The following is a 13,648-nucleotide window of genomic DNA, read 5'->3' as shown; positions in this document are numbered from 1 at the left end:
ATTCCGGATCAAAAAGGAAGAAAATGAGATATATCAGATACCCGGCGGATGCATATCTATCTTAGTACCCCTGGAAAGGGATCGGGATAAACCAATCAAAAGACGAGCCGATGACGGACACACTTTACGTATTTATTCCTAGACACCTAACCTAGACACCTAGACACCTAGACACTACCTATAAATTTTATACATGTATTTAGTGTCAACCGAGTATTGACTTGAATGATCAACAAGTTTCGTGGTCTCCCTTTAGGATTTCTTGAATTCATTATTTATCTTGGTTCTCTATTGCAATATTTTTATCGTCGCTTCTTAAACATCGACAATATTCATCTTTCATTAGCCTAACCATCTAACCAGGCATCGAAAACAGTCCGTCTTTGGTGGCGAATTTGCCATCTTTTTGTCGTGTTACATCGTAACTAATCATTACACGGGCTCTCTATTTTCTTGAGCCTGTCTCTTCTTCTTCTTTCTTGGGTGTTAGAAGAATCCTTCTCTTTCCTTGTTTATTCCTCTAAACTCGCAAGCAAAGTTGGACCTGGCTGCTGTTCTATCTTATTATTCTCTTATCTAGACCTGGACTGGCCTATTATCTGGTTGTCCTTTCGCGTATCAATCTCATGCTCGTATCTGAGTCGTACCCGATAACATTCGTAAGATAATAAAGCCTGTCTAATGTCAGTAGCCGTATCAAACACGGAAAGGGGAGAATGCGATTAGACTCACTTCTCCGCATTCGCCTCCTTCTCCTTGAGGTTCTCGAAGCGTTGCTGGCAGTCTGCCCAAGCCAATGTCCGCTTCTTAGGTGAGATGGATTTGACAGTAAACCTGAACTGGCCAGTCACGGGCCGATGATCAGACACCCGGACCTCGTGCCGTCTGTATTCAAGCTGCTGTATTCTACCAAAACCTCGATGAAGGAGGCGATCACACCATGCCGGGGAGCGCTTCTTCTCACTAGTATCGTAATTATCAGTCCCTACGTCATATTTATACGTAGGAGGGAACTCGATGGGCATCTCGTCGAATGCCCTAAGTTTGAATGCCGGGTTCCTCCGACGGGCTACGAGGAGCTGATCACGTTCCAGAAGTTTGGCCAGATTATTCTGTTTTACAGCGATCACGACCGTATCCCGTGACATGGTATCAATGCGGTAGTTGAGGTCACCGTTAAGTAGGCATAACTCGTGATCAAGGACCATGGTGCCGTCGCCACCACCTATGTAACTGTCGATGCGAACGCTTGGGTCGCGCTCTATAGGAAGGAGAGCGGTTTCCATAATTGCGGCAATATCGTTGTGTCGCTGATTGGCTGATGATTGTCCAGCCGCAAGATGGCAATTGATAAAGCAGAGCGAAGTATCGTCCACCATAAATCGCACAACAATGGCTCCTTTGTTACCATGCAAACCTCCCATTCCACGCTTTATCTCGGAACCGTTGATATTGCGTATACGATCACGTAGAGTCGATTTCACGAATATACAAGTAAAGAGGCCCACCAGAGTCGCTGTATGAAGGAGATGATAAAGATGTTCGGCAGGCATATAGTCGTCCAGACATCTAACGAGGAAATCTCTCCAATCTCGATATTGATGGCTCATCCGCTCTTGGTCCGACGCGTCTTTCTTCTTCGGCTTGAAAAAGCGCTTTGCTGTTGCGGTTTTATCCTCTAGATCAACCAGCTCCTGAAATCCAAAGATAAGAATATCGGGTGAATCGCTCGATTGCAGTAAATTTTGCATAAACATAGCATCCGACTCGGAGTATCTTAGGCTGTTTGGGGTTGAAGCCCCAGCATTCCATGTCATCGCCAAAAGCCTGATGTCTTCAAATTTGCAATACTGTGTATCGAGGGACTTCATCTCGTTTTCTAAGAAGTCGTCCTGGAGTAAACCGTCCCAACACTTTATCGTATTGTCGGCTCCGAGGGTGACGGCCTGGAAGCGGTCGAGCTTATAGACGCTCGAGGGGTCGGCAATGATTTTTATAACTGGGTTATCATGAGCTTGCCAGTCCTTTTTAATAACCCAAGGCGACTCTGCAACATCGTACACGCATACCCTCCCGTTATTAAAAGCTGCCCACATATAACCACCCACGCCAGCTAGAGAATTAATTTTGTAGGAGCTGACGTTGAGCACGCTAAGGCATGTAAAATCTTTTTGAGAATAGATGCTGACTTTTCCGTCATTGTGACCGAGGAAGACTTTTCCGGGCTGCGATTTGAGAAGGGCTCCGGATGTTACTTCGCCTGCTCCTTCTGAGACTAGAGGCCTCATAAGGACTTGCAGTTGATTCCGACCGCCAGCAGTAGGAGTGAAGACGCGGATTTCTTTGCCCGTTGCGTGCCATAATTCTTCGCCAACTACCATTGAAAAAGTATGCCCTTTAGGTAGCCTATAAGTTTGATGGGGGTTGCCACTAAGATTCGGGACCCCGTCGCTCTCTGGTCCCCAAACATGCAAGGTCCCTCCTTCGTCCAGAGTCCACATCTCGTTGTAGTGTCTATAAATCTTGACTATTTCATACCGCCCATGAGCGTTCGTCTTACTCTCGGTAATACCCTGAGACGTGACATCGGCTTCCATAATCTCGCCGACGTTGTTGCCAATCCAGACTCGCGTACCTTCATCTTGTATATCTGATGTAGGTTTAAACGCTACGGCTGTCGCTTTAATCCCCTCCCCGTGGGCGAAGCTCGTGAGAAGCTCACCATCCAGCAAGCTCCAGACGCGGGTGAGGTGACCGGTGGTACATACGTACTGCCCACAAACATCGAATACCCTAGTATCGTACTTGGTATAAATTTCATGAGTGCCTTGCTTGATGAAGGGCGGTCGCCGATTCACCCTGGTAGTGTCTGGGAATTGAGTTACAATTTCTACATGGCCCGCGGGGGCGGGGCCTGAAGATTCAGGAGGGCGGCTATCTGCATCAGCTACGCCTATCCTTCTCGTAGAATCATAGGATTCAACAGGAGCCTTTTCTGAGTGTCTATCCACTGTTAAGGATCTTCCATGAGCACGTGGCGGGGGAGGCGCGAATTGAGTGGTTGGTGTTGAAACTACACGCTTAGGCTGAGGGGACAGGGGGTTTTCTATAGTGGCACTAGCAGTAGTCACAACGGGTCTTGGAGGTCGAGGTGGTGGCCTCACGGCTGTATTTGCTGGAATTCGGGCAGAAGCTGGATCCGTAATAGTCTGTGGTCGAGCCGGGAGAGTAGGTTGCTTGTCCGCAAGCTGAGAAGTGACTGGCGATCTGGCATTTCCATTGACTTCGTAGTCTCGACGTATGGTTGCAATTGTATGGTGAACTGGGGGAGGATCGAAACCTGATGGCAATGCGTTAGTTCTCGGCACGGTTGTCTGAATCAGCGGTCGTGCTGGCCGAGTTGGGAGCACTGGTGGATCTTCATGATCGGGGCTGCTGGCGCTAGAAGGAGGGCTATTAAACGGCGAACGCTTCTCTACAATTTGAGGTGCTAATTCTAGTTTGTTTGCATTTTCCATCAGCCTTGAGAGTCTATTGGCTGGCTTTTCAGCACGATTCACAGGTGGAGGAATCGGCGGCGATGCCCTAGATTCACGTTCTCTTCTCAGCTCAGCCGATCTTCGCGGCGGAGGCGGTGATGGCGGTTGAGTAGTAGCGATCCTGGGAGATCGGCCGGGCTCGAGTATGGGAGTATGCGGTCGGCTAGAAATCTTCAAGGGTCGGGGTGAAGAAGTAACTGGAGTATTTGGAGTCTTCGAGGGGTCAGGGAAAAGGTGTGTGTTCGTATCGCTTTGTAGGAAAGAGAGCGGTCTTGATTTCGGTGGTGACTGAGGTGGTTCGACCAAGACGGCAGGGGGCTTGATAGGTCTAGGACTTATCGGCAAGGGATTCGCGATCTGAGTAGAATGAAGACCTGTAGTATTTAGGATTTCCTTTGGCTTGGGCTTTCCATTATCCGCTGGCACATTCCCACTTCGGGTAGGTCTTGTGTCTGGAATCGGAGGAAGATTTGGGGATGGCGACTGATTTCGTGTAGGTGGGGGCTGAGATTGTGTAGCTACTGGACCATCTTTGGGTTTGTTCATATTCTCAAAATGAGACCTCAGGGACGAGACTGGTCTCTACAGCTCTGGTTAGTATTATAATAGGTATATTAGATTAGGATGGGAGGACAGGATATCTTACCAAGGACGAGTCGTCAAGACCATCTTGACCGTTAGACTCCATGGCGATGAGGGGCAGTCTCTATAAGTCTTCAATATGCCGCCCCTTCTGCTCCCACGGCATCACTGACCGAAGAGCTAGTCTCCTGGGATCATCTAACGAGACAATTCGGTAGCTCTTAAACCGTAAGCTTTTAGCGACGGAGTTCAAGGTCAAAAATAAGAGGTTAGAAATTAAGTGGCCGCCACTTTCGTTCGTGCTCGGTGTAGATCTTCTTCCAAAGAGTGACAACGAATGAATGAGCACGTGGCCGTGTTAAAGCCTACAATTCTGGTTGGATAAGAAAAACGATGTTGTCAGACCAAATATTATAGTATCAATTGGATATTTTGGTTGCTTATTGTAGTCATGTTTTTTTTTTTTAGTTCTTTATCCCGTTTATTGTATTTCAGCGTTAAACGTCGATAGCTTCGGCAGAAAGTTGCAACGCTGTCACATAAAGGGTAAAGGTATAGCGAATGAGGCGCAGTTCCGAAGAAGTAACGTGCATGCGGTCATCCAGTCATACGAAAAGAAGAAGAAAAAATCATTACTCGAAGTTCGTCTAGGTTAATTATGTGATACGCAGTCTTTTGAGGATTAACGAGCGTTTTAATTTGGGTTCTCCTTTGGAGTTTGGTCCCAGACATGCGAAACCTCTAGTGAGTGGCTACTTGTGCTACCGAATTGCAGATCTTTAGGCGCATTGAATATTCCCGTCTTGATTTGAACAAAATGGAGGTGTACTAATTGTACATGTAATACAAACTTAGTACCCATACCCCATACACTACGTAATATTCTCGTACGAAACATTTGAACTTTGCTCTGCCATCCTTAGCTTGTTTCTTTAGGTACATTACCTGTACAAAGTGGTGTATATTATGTACCTACCTTAGGTAAGCAGCTAAGGTAGGTACCTCCTACCTAACCTTACGTACCACAACCAGAAGTACCTGATTATACCTAATAACGGCATGCACATGCACTGCCCATTTCCAAGGTTATGGTCAATTGAAGGGAGAAGAAGTTGCAGGTGCCGGCCTATTGCATGTCGTAGGCCCCTGTCATAAGCCCCGGTTGCCGGTACCAGATGCCCCCAAACACTGGAACCTCAACAGCAAGCTCTTGCTACAGAAGGCGACCGCACCCCAATTCCAGACGGTGGCTAAAAAAAAAGAAGTCGACCATTGATGGAGGTACGCTAAAACGACGGGAGTGCTTGCAGGGTTGTACTCGTTTCTATCCTGACCTGATAGCCGGAGATCATAAAATAAACGTACCACTTTATGACTTTATGACTTTGACTTTGACTTTGACTTTATGATCTTAAATGTTTTTAATCTTTTAACTCTTTTGAGCCTCCCACGTTAATCTACTTACCCACCTCTATTTTTTCTTTTCTCTCAGACATCATTGAGAAAAACAATAAGCTAAGTCTAAAGCGCTCATAGCCAACATTCAAAATGAACACAGTACGTATCTTATAAAGAGAAAACTAGGTACAGCCAGCGCAATTATGCTAACGACCCCCCGCCCCCAGGTCAAATCGTTCTGGTAGGTAATCGCAACGGTTGCGCTACTTAGTGAATTATCTTACTGATCGTCTACGCTTTTACATAGGATGGGATGGGGTTCCCTCTGCCTTGGTATGTATTTATACTAAAGTTGCGCCACTGTGAGCTTCCTTCTCATCCTTGTGCTATAGCTGGTGGGGGAGCGTATTACTTTGCGAAGAAAAGTATCAACGCAGACAGAGCTGCGCGCCTCGAAGAAGCCCGCCGAAAGAAGCAGATGATCGACTCTCTTGAGTATTCGAGCAATGTCCCCAGCAAACCGCTCTCCGCATCGACAATGGGTGGTTCTACGAACGGAAATGGTACGCCACCCCGAACTGATGCAGCCGGATCACCAAGCCAAGAGGCAAGCCGTGACCCGGCACCAACTCGACATGCTCCGGCTACAGAAGGACAGCAAGTCATAGAAAAGAGCAAGTACGAGAGTAGCGCACCGTTTACGAGTCCAAAAGGCGATCGGTTCTCTTAGTCGTGGTTAAAAGCTGAGCTGAGCATACCCTATAATGAAAATATTACGAAAACATGCATGTACACAATATTATTTAGAAGAGACGGATGAACACAACTCTATTCCCAAAAGTTTCGTCATAACAGCAATGGTATCTTGATGCGGACCGGTTGGTCAGCTATGTAATTCGGCCTTGAAACTTTGAAACTCTGGATGTTGGTATGCTCTATGCATATTTATTCGAATTCCCTCATATTTACCTAATCAATTTTGAGATTGTATCTATACAAATGACTTTTTGATCTTGCGGCTATTTGAGTTGATACTTGGGTTATTATTACGCCGAGTGCCACGGCCAAAATGGCTAGAAGGTTAAACAAGGTGAAGGGTCTTGTCAAAATCGCCATGTAAATTCCATGTACCTAGATCACTAAAATATCGGGAATATTTAATCCGATGCCTACCAAAAATCTACCTACTGGTTATTGGGCAGCCGGGGTGCTATGCTGCACCTGCACCAAGAGTCCATAATCTAACTCAATATGGTTAGTGCTGCAGGTCAGACTAGAAATCTACTCAAGTAACCAATCAAGTCAAGAGCCTTGCATTTACTAAGTTCCTAGAATTCCATCATTCCATCATACCATCATTTTCTTTAGTTATTCACCATTCACCACAGTCAAAACTCGAGAGTATGTGCTCTACCGACATTGTTCTCATCATCACTTTATAACCATGGCGTCGCCACAGCTAGCTATAGCTAGAGTTTCCTTCTCTGCCGTCCTCCTACGTCCGGATCCAACATCATGTTCGCGCGGCGAGATTGACGAGTTCCTCCAGCTGCTCGACGCGACCATCTCGCGATGCTCCCCGCCCAATGTTCAGGTTTGAGCAACACAATCTTTTGAAACTTGGTGTCTTGTACGACAGCTAAACGGTCGCCACATAGAAAAGCAAGCATTGGATATTAAAGAACCTAGTCCAGTCTCCTATTAGAATCACCGCCTTGGGGAAATACTTGACGGCAGTGGCTAAGTCCTTCAATTTGGATCTTGCCGCTAGTAGGCAAGCCCGAGAGCCTTCTTCGAAACGTAAACGCCTCCATATCCTCTACGTTCTCAATGATGCACTATATCATGTACATATCCGGGACCGGAATACCAACTTCGCGCAAAAGCTAGAACTTGCTATTCCGGATATCATTCAACTCGCTGCTGCCTTTCCGAACTGCCCGAAACATTCCAAGAAAGTATTGGATCTCATAGACCTTTGGGGCGAGAAGCAGTATTTTTCGGAAACCTTTATTCAGAAACTTCGAACTACTGCCCAAGAAGCACCGCACTTGGCCACCAAGGTTGATACGACTATCGACGGCACCCAAGTTACTGGTACAAGATCTTCCAAAGATGCTCCATTTATCATGCCAGCCATGCATGGTGATGCTACTGTGTCATGGTATGACTTACCTGCAGCGAATTGGCTACCCGCCATCGAGCCTAACTCTACGAGACCAATGAACCCCGACATTATCAAACCCTTACAGTTTGTTGCCGGCCCTGCGGATGAGAAATTGGTCAAAGCCGTTCAAGACTTATTAGTTGATGTGGATCGCATTTACAGTAGAGGTCAGCGCGATGTTGACCAGCATACTGAAGACATCGATCAGCTAGGACAGCGCGTTGTACTTGATGAGATTACTGGGGACGTTGTCGATGGAGATAGCTACTACGGCTGGTCTCGCGCGTTCTGTGAGAAGATGAAACAGCGCCGCAAAAAAACTAGCGCTTCTGGGGATGGCCACCGCGGACGCGGTGCGGCACGTTCGCACTCACGGTCACGAAGCTCATCTCGTAGCTCATCGCGGCCTGCGCACAAACGACGGCGCGTATCCAGCTCGCGAAGCTCTAATAGAAGCCGAAGTCGAAGTCATAGACGGAGTTATAGCAGAGACCGTCATCGTCAAAGATCGTATAGTAGTTCGAGATCTCGTTCTCGTTCTCATTCTCGCTCAGGAGATCGTCCATACGATCGTCCACTCTCGCGGTCCCAAGGAAGGAGTCCACCACCTGCTCCGCGGTCATACGACCTTCCTCACTTCGCCAATCCGAACGGAAAGCCGCTACCTGGTTTTCCAAATCAACCACCACATCCGAATTCCCAATATCAACAGCATTCTACGCCTCCGCCTCCTTTCCCACCACAAGCTTTCCCTCCTTTACCCTCGGACCTCAGCCAGTTCATACCACCACCACCCCCTCCACCACAGAACTACCAGGGCCAATGGCCACCGCCGCTTCCGATCCCGCCAAACATGCCGCCGAATTGGATACCTAACATGCCAATGGGAGGGTGGCCTGTACCTCCACCACCGCCGCCTGGACAACCGCAGCAGCATCATCGTGGTGGCTTTCAACAGTATGGAAGAGGGGGCAGGGGAGATTACCGCGGGCACGGACACCGTGGGGGCTGGGATCATCGAGGTCGAGGCGGTTGGTAATCACACCTAGACACGAACATAACCTTTGAATGCTGAAGCAGTTGTATCATATTTTTCTCGGTACCTGTGCGCGAGGAAATGGTGCTCTATCGTGATATCAGAATATAACAGTTTAATAAGAGAATTCGATATCTCAATAACTTCGTATTATGTACTTGGCTCCGTAATATTTGAATACTGTAGAGGCCGGAAAAGCTATTACGACGATATGACGCATAACCAAAATTACCTAACCTACCTAAGGTACCTAATTACAGAAAATCAATCTTGCTCTAACCTTATGATTATCGATATTTTATTCCTATTTACTCATAATATCGTCAAGATAGCCACCACAGTATAAGATATGTTTTTTGACGGCATTCTGTTACTTCAGCGAACATCTAATTTATAGTGACATATTGTAACAATCCTGATATATTCCCCCCTTCTTCTTTATCCTTTGTGGGGGGGGGGGGGGGGGGGGTTCCCCCGTATATACGAAGATTTATTATTAGTATGTCTCATAAGACTAGGTAGTTAACTACCTACTAATACGTGCTGCATGTCTTAAACAGATATTAAAACGAACAGGCATCTATCCATTCGAGTCCGTATTCTCTACATTAAACTCCAAATCTATCCGATATCTAGGTAAGCAGTTCTAATAAGGGTTAGTTGAATCAAGATTTCATCTTCATCAGCTCATTTCATATTATCTTTTTTTCTCATCCAAAATAAGAGCCTAACTAGGGCGCACTTTCTTCAATATTCTTTTGAAGTTTTCAAGTACCTAATGTAGTTCCTAACCTAGCCTAGATGATGATGATGATGGTAACGATCTTCGCTCTCGTCTCGGTAGAGATGGGGATAGAGGAGAGGGGAGAGCGTATGGTAGGAGGGTGGGAGAAATTGCTATGCTAATCTATCTAACTACGTGCTATCTACTATGGTTTGTTTTGGTAAACGTAGCAAAAATATGTTTCCTGGCACCTAACTTTTTCCTCGCGTACGTGCGAAAAACAAAAGTTAGCCCAGGCCTAAATTACCAACCTGACGGTATTTTGTGTGATTTATGTCGTCGACGTTGCCATGCTATTCATCATTCGTCCCTATGCGTGGCTTCTTTCGTCGACGACTAGACCGCCGTCCCGTATCCATTAAAAAATGCTAACGTTTTTTACGCCTTGCGCGTAACACCTGTTTTGCCTGTCCTCCGAATTTGCAACAGCTACGCTGGTCGATAAGCTAAGAGTTTCGTATCGCAACACACATCTTGATGCAGATCCCGGATCCACAGGTACCAATCGCTGTTGACGTTCTCGCCTTCTTCAACTGGCAATAGTTTTATGTGAGGTGAGAAACCAATCCTGATCTTGGGCTTGGTATATCGCCTATTGTAATGAGTATCGGAAGACATGAAAGTGAATCCACTCATGACTTTGCGTAAGTATTGTTGAACCCGAATGACTCACGCCAAAATCAGCGATTCTTGATTCAAAATGTGTACGTCGTTCTTAACGTCTGCTGATCTTGAGGCTGCAACTGGCCGAAAAATTGGTCGAACTGAGGGATTATCTGACGGTAAATGCCGAGGGCCTGATTTATTGTTAGATTTTAATTCTATTAGTTGGAGAATTGCGATTGCTCACCTTCTGGAAATCCTCATGGAGGCCGTTCTTGGTTTCACTACGCAGTTTTAGGTCCCTATATCGGGCAATCGCAGTGAAAAAGTGCAAGAGGGATTTCTCCATAGCCATAGGGTTCTTCTCAACAATGGCGGTAAAGCCCCGGAATGCAGTCGCCTTCTCATCCGACGGATCAACCTCATCCATAGAGATGAGGAAATCTTCGGCAAAGTTAGCCAGATGCGGTGCCAGAAGCTCGCCATTACCGAGTCCAAGCCGCCCCAATGCAATCGCAGCATTTTCGGTCACCCCTTTAGGGATACCTGGGTTAGATACTATTTCTACAAAGCGTTGGAAAAGCTCTGGTACGTAAGGTGCCATATTAGACTTGTGTCGAATGGCAATTTCTCCTGCGGACCAACAGGCATTGTTAATAACACCGAATCCGTTATCAATCTCTTCGTCGATTATGTTGTCCAGATCCAACTGTCTCAAGAGCACCGGGAAAATGTTCGGTAGTGACGATTGTAGTTGCTCGAATACGTACTTGGCACAGTCTCCAAGGAGTGCGTATGCAGATTGTCGTACTTCATCTGTCGGGTCTTCCATGCAGAAGGTCAAGAGCTCGAAAAATGCAGGTTGAGACTCCTGAACAAGCTTGGAAGATTTTGCCGGATTTAGCGCCTGAATAATAGCACTTAGGAGATCCAAACTCGTGACTAGGAAGTCTTTATCTGGCGCATCGAGGGATGGGTTATTTGCTAACGCTAGAGATGCTTCTAGGTTTTGATGAATGATGTTGACACAGCGGACAAAAATCGGCTGCGCATAAGGGGTAAATGCATCGTTCAGTGCCATGGCAACATATGACAGACACTCCAACAATGGGAAAATCTCTCGGGACTGGTCGGAGACCTTAGTCCACCTCTCGATGAGCGCTGGCATCAGTTCATTGACGAGATCGGGCCGGGCTAAAGCAGGCCCTATATGTTCGGCTAGCGTCTGTACACAGTCGTAGAGGATATACATATTCCGGTCTTTATATTTCTTGAAGCAACGGACGAATTGCTGAATGATCGGGAGGCTGTAAGGCTCCAATCGCTTACCGGCTTTCTCCTCGAGATTAGCGAAAGCTGACGCACCAGCTTCTTGGACTTTCTTATTGCTGTCCAACATTTTTGTCAAGATGCCCTCCATCATGGGCTCGAAGTAAAGTTGCTTTTGTTGCGGGTCCGACAGATCCGCGGCCCAGGAAGAATAACGACCCAACGTCCAGCAGGTAATTTGTCGGACGACAGGCTCAGGATCATCCAGAAGAGAGATCAAGTAAGGTACCAACTGAGGGAGGTGAGGCGTGACAACATTGATACAACCCTCTGCGACAGCGCCAAACGCGAGTACCGCAGCCTCCCGATACGGCCAATCGGCGTGCCTGATGTTTTTATTCAGGTATGGCATAATGGACTCAAATACCGGGTCCCTAAAATCACGAGCGAAAACATCAAGTGCAGCTGCGGAGCACTTTCGTAAGGTCCATCGCTCATCCGGACTCGCGTCATCCCCATCATCAAAGTCATCAATCTCGCCTTCCTCCAGGTCGTCGTCCATGCTAGCCAATTTCTCATAAGCATTTCCATTCTGGGCGGAATCCGCAGACCCATCTTTGTTAGCTTGTCGCGCCGATGGCTTCTTTGCGAATTGAGGTTTAATATCCTGTTCAAGATCGTCCTCATCCTCGTCGTCAGATGCGCCACCGAGGAGCGCAATATCCTCAGCGCTATATACCATGCACTGAAGAAGAACCGGGATGATCTTGCTGATGTATGGGGTTAAGGAGTGCCAGAGATGCTCATGTTCGCCTACTGTAAGCCAGAACTCCGCAGCGTCGGTGGCTAAATCCTCATCATCACTCTGCTGTTGCGTAATAATGTAATCGACAAGACCGGGGAGATGAGGCTGGATCTTGTCCGGGCGAGATTCAACAAGCTGGGCAAATGCCCTACACACCTGCCTTCGCACGTCGTTGCTGGAATCCGTTGCAAGTGCGAACAAATGCTGGAGCAAATCGTCGATGGAGTTAAGCATGGCCTGAGATTTTCGGGGTGTGAAGACGTTGATGGCGGTCAAGGCATGAGCGCGAACCTTGGGCAACGAACTCTTAGTAGCTTGAATCAACTTGGGGAGAATGAAGTTCAGCGGTCGTTCACCGTTCAGCTCGCGCTCCAACATCTTAGTGTTGTCTTCACAAATCTTAGCCATAGCCGCCATAGCACCTTCTTGTGCTTCATTCGTAATTTGACCAGACTCGTTGCCAATCATCTTCAAGAGCTCTGGGAGTAGCTCGGGCCAGCTCATTATACCACCTCGACGAATCATCTCAGTTGCGATAACACCTGCGTAATTACGAATTTGAGCATTCTTGTCTTGCAAACACATAGGAATTCCCATCTTGATCAAGGTCAAGCTGCTGTCGGAAACTTCTTTGGTGCTCGTCTTAATGTTATTTTTTAACATAATTGCGGCGGACGACCGTATAAGAAAGTAATCCTCAGCTGAGCACTGCAGGCCACTTGGAGGTTCCTGACTGGAGAATAGATAGACGAGGTAGTTGTTAATATCGGGAGACGACTTCGCTTGCGTGAGCATCTACAAGAGAGAAGCTTCGTATTAGCTCGAATTGCTATGACTATTTTTTCTTCTTCATAGATAAAACCATAGCTATCGCCTGGTCAGGCATCACAAGAGGGATTTCTTACAATCTCGGCCTGTTTCTGCGCAGCTTTGTCGAAACCACTGAGAGAATCCTTGAGACAAGCAGCGAGCGTGCTCAAGGACTCGGGCGAGGGTTGCCACGCCATGATGGGCGGCAAGGAAATGAGAATCTCGGGATATGTGCGCGTTCGAAATCCCAAGTCTAGATTGAAGGCAATTTTTAAATGCCTATGATCTCACGATAGTAATAAAAGAGAAGAGAGGAGGAAGAGGGGGGGAGGGGAGGAAAGAAGATCAAGCGTTGATTGTCAGGAACATGGACTCTGGGGATGGTGGGGTCCTAAGTGCGATAGACCAGTTGGCGATAATGGAAAATAAGGTGAGATATGAAAATTGAAGAGAGAAGTATGTAGAGGGGTGAAAAAGCTTTGACAACTTCTTTAGTCTTTTTTTCTCTTTTTTTTTTTTTTTTTTTTTTAACTTCTTGTTGTCCTTCAAAGTTTAGTCTGGATTGTCGCGATGATGCAAAACAGGGCAAATGACCTGTTGCGGCCAATGTCAATTTCCTGCTGGCTTTACAAGGAGACCGTGACCTTCCGGTTAC

The 13,648-nt window shown here is 46.9% G+C and overlaps 4 protein-coding genes across 5 annotated transcripts; 2 read left to right on the top strand and 2 right to left on the bottom strand.

Annotated features, from left to right (window-relative positions):
• Positions 1–595: 595 nt before the first annotated feature.
• Positions 596–4,227, bottom strand: GL218_03374 (putative inositol polyphosphate 5-phosphatase C9G1.10c; the record flags this gene model as incomplete). The annotated part of the gene is made up of 3 exons (XM_033579932.1): positions 596–674; positions 733–4,121; positions 4,186–4,227. The coding sequence occupies 3 exons, from the start codon at positions 4,225–4,227 to the stop codon at positions 596–598; spliced, it is 3,510 nt and encodes a 1,169-aa protein (XP_033437585.1).
• Positions 4,228–5,669: 1,442 nt separating this feature from the next.
• GL218_03373 (uncharacterized protein) lies at positions 5,670–6,249 on the top strand (the record flags this gene model as incomplete). Its single annotated transcript, XM_033579931.1, has 4 exons — positions 5,670–5,678; positions 5,747–5,760; positions 5,827–5,852; positions 5,912–6,249. 4 exons carry the CDS (start codon positions 5,670–5,672, stop codon positions 6,247–6,249), a joined length of 387 nt encoding a protein of 128 aa, XP_033437586.1.
• Positions 6,250–6,963: 714 nt separating this feature from the next.
• On the top strand, positions 6,964–8,735 carry GL218_03372 (uncharacterized protein; the record flags this gene model as incomplete). 2 transcript variants are annotated; one of them, XM_033579930.1, is made up of 3 exons in its annotated part: positions 6,964–7,113; positions 7,178–8,039; positions 8,083–8,735. In XM_033579930.1, 3 exons carry the CDS (start codon positions 6,964–6,966, stop codon positions 8,733–8,735), a joined length of 1,665 nt encoding a protein of 554 aa, XP_033437588.1. The 2 variants fall into 2 exon arrangements, with proteins under 2 accessions (XP_033437588.1, XP_033437587.1); XM_033579929.1 differs by having other exon boundaries at positions 7,178–8,113; positions 8,241–8,735.
• Positions 8,736–10,201: 1,466 nt separating this feature from the next.
• GL218_03371 (Importin subunit beta-2) lies at positions 10,202–13,190 on the bottom strand (the record flags this gene model as incomplete). The annotated part of the gene is made up of 3 exons (XM_033579928.1): positions 10,202–10,303; positions 10,357–12,978; positions 13,089–13,190. 3 exons carry the CDS (start codon positions 13,188–13,190, stop codon positions 10,202–10,204), a joined length of 2,826 nt encoding a protein of 941 aa, XP_033437589.1.
• Between the last annotated feature and the right edge of the window lie 458 nt (positions 13,191–13,648).

The sequence above is a fragment of the Daldinia childiae genome (genome assembly GCF_008694065.1).
Source record: "Daldinia childiae strain JS-1345 chromosome Unknown Scaffold3, whole genome shotgun sequence".
Lineage (NCBI taxonomy): Eukaryota > Fungi > Ascomycota > Sordariomycetes > Xylariales > Hypoxylaceae > Daldinia > Daldinia childiae.
Note: the sequence above shows the minus strand (reverse complement) of the source record. Positions and strands in the feature narration are given on the sequence as shown.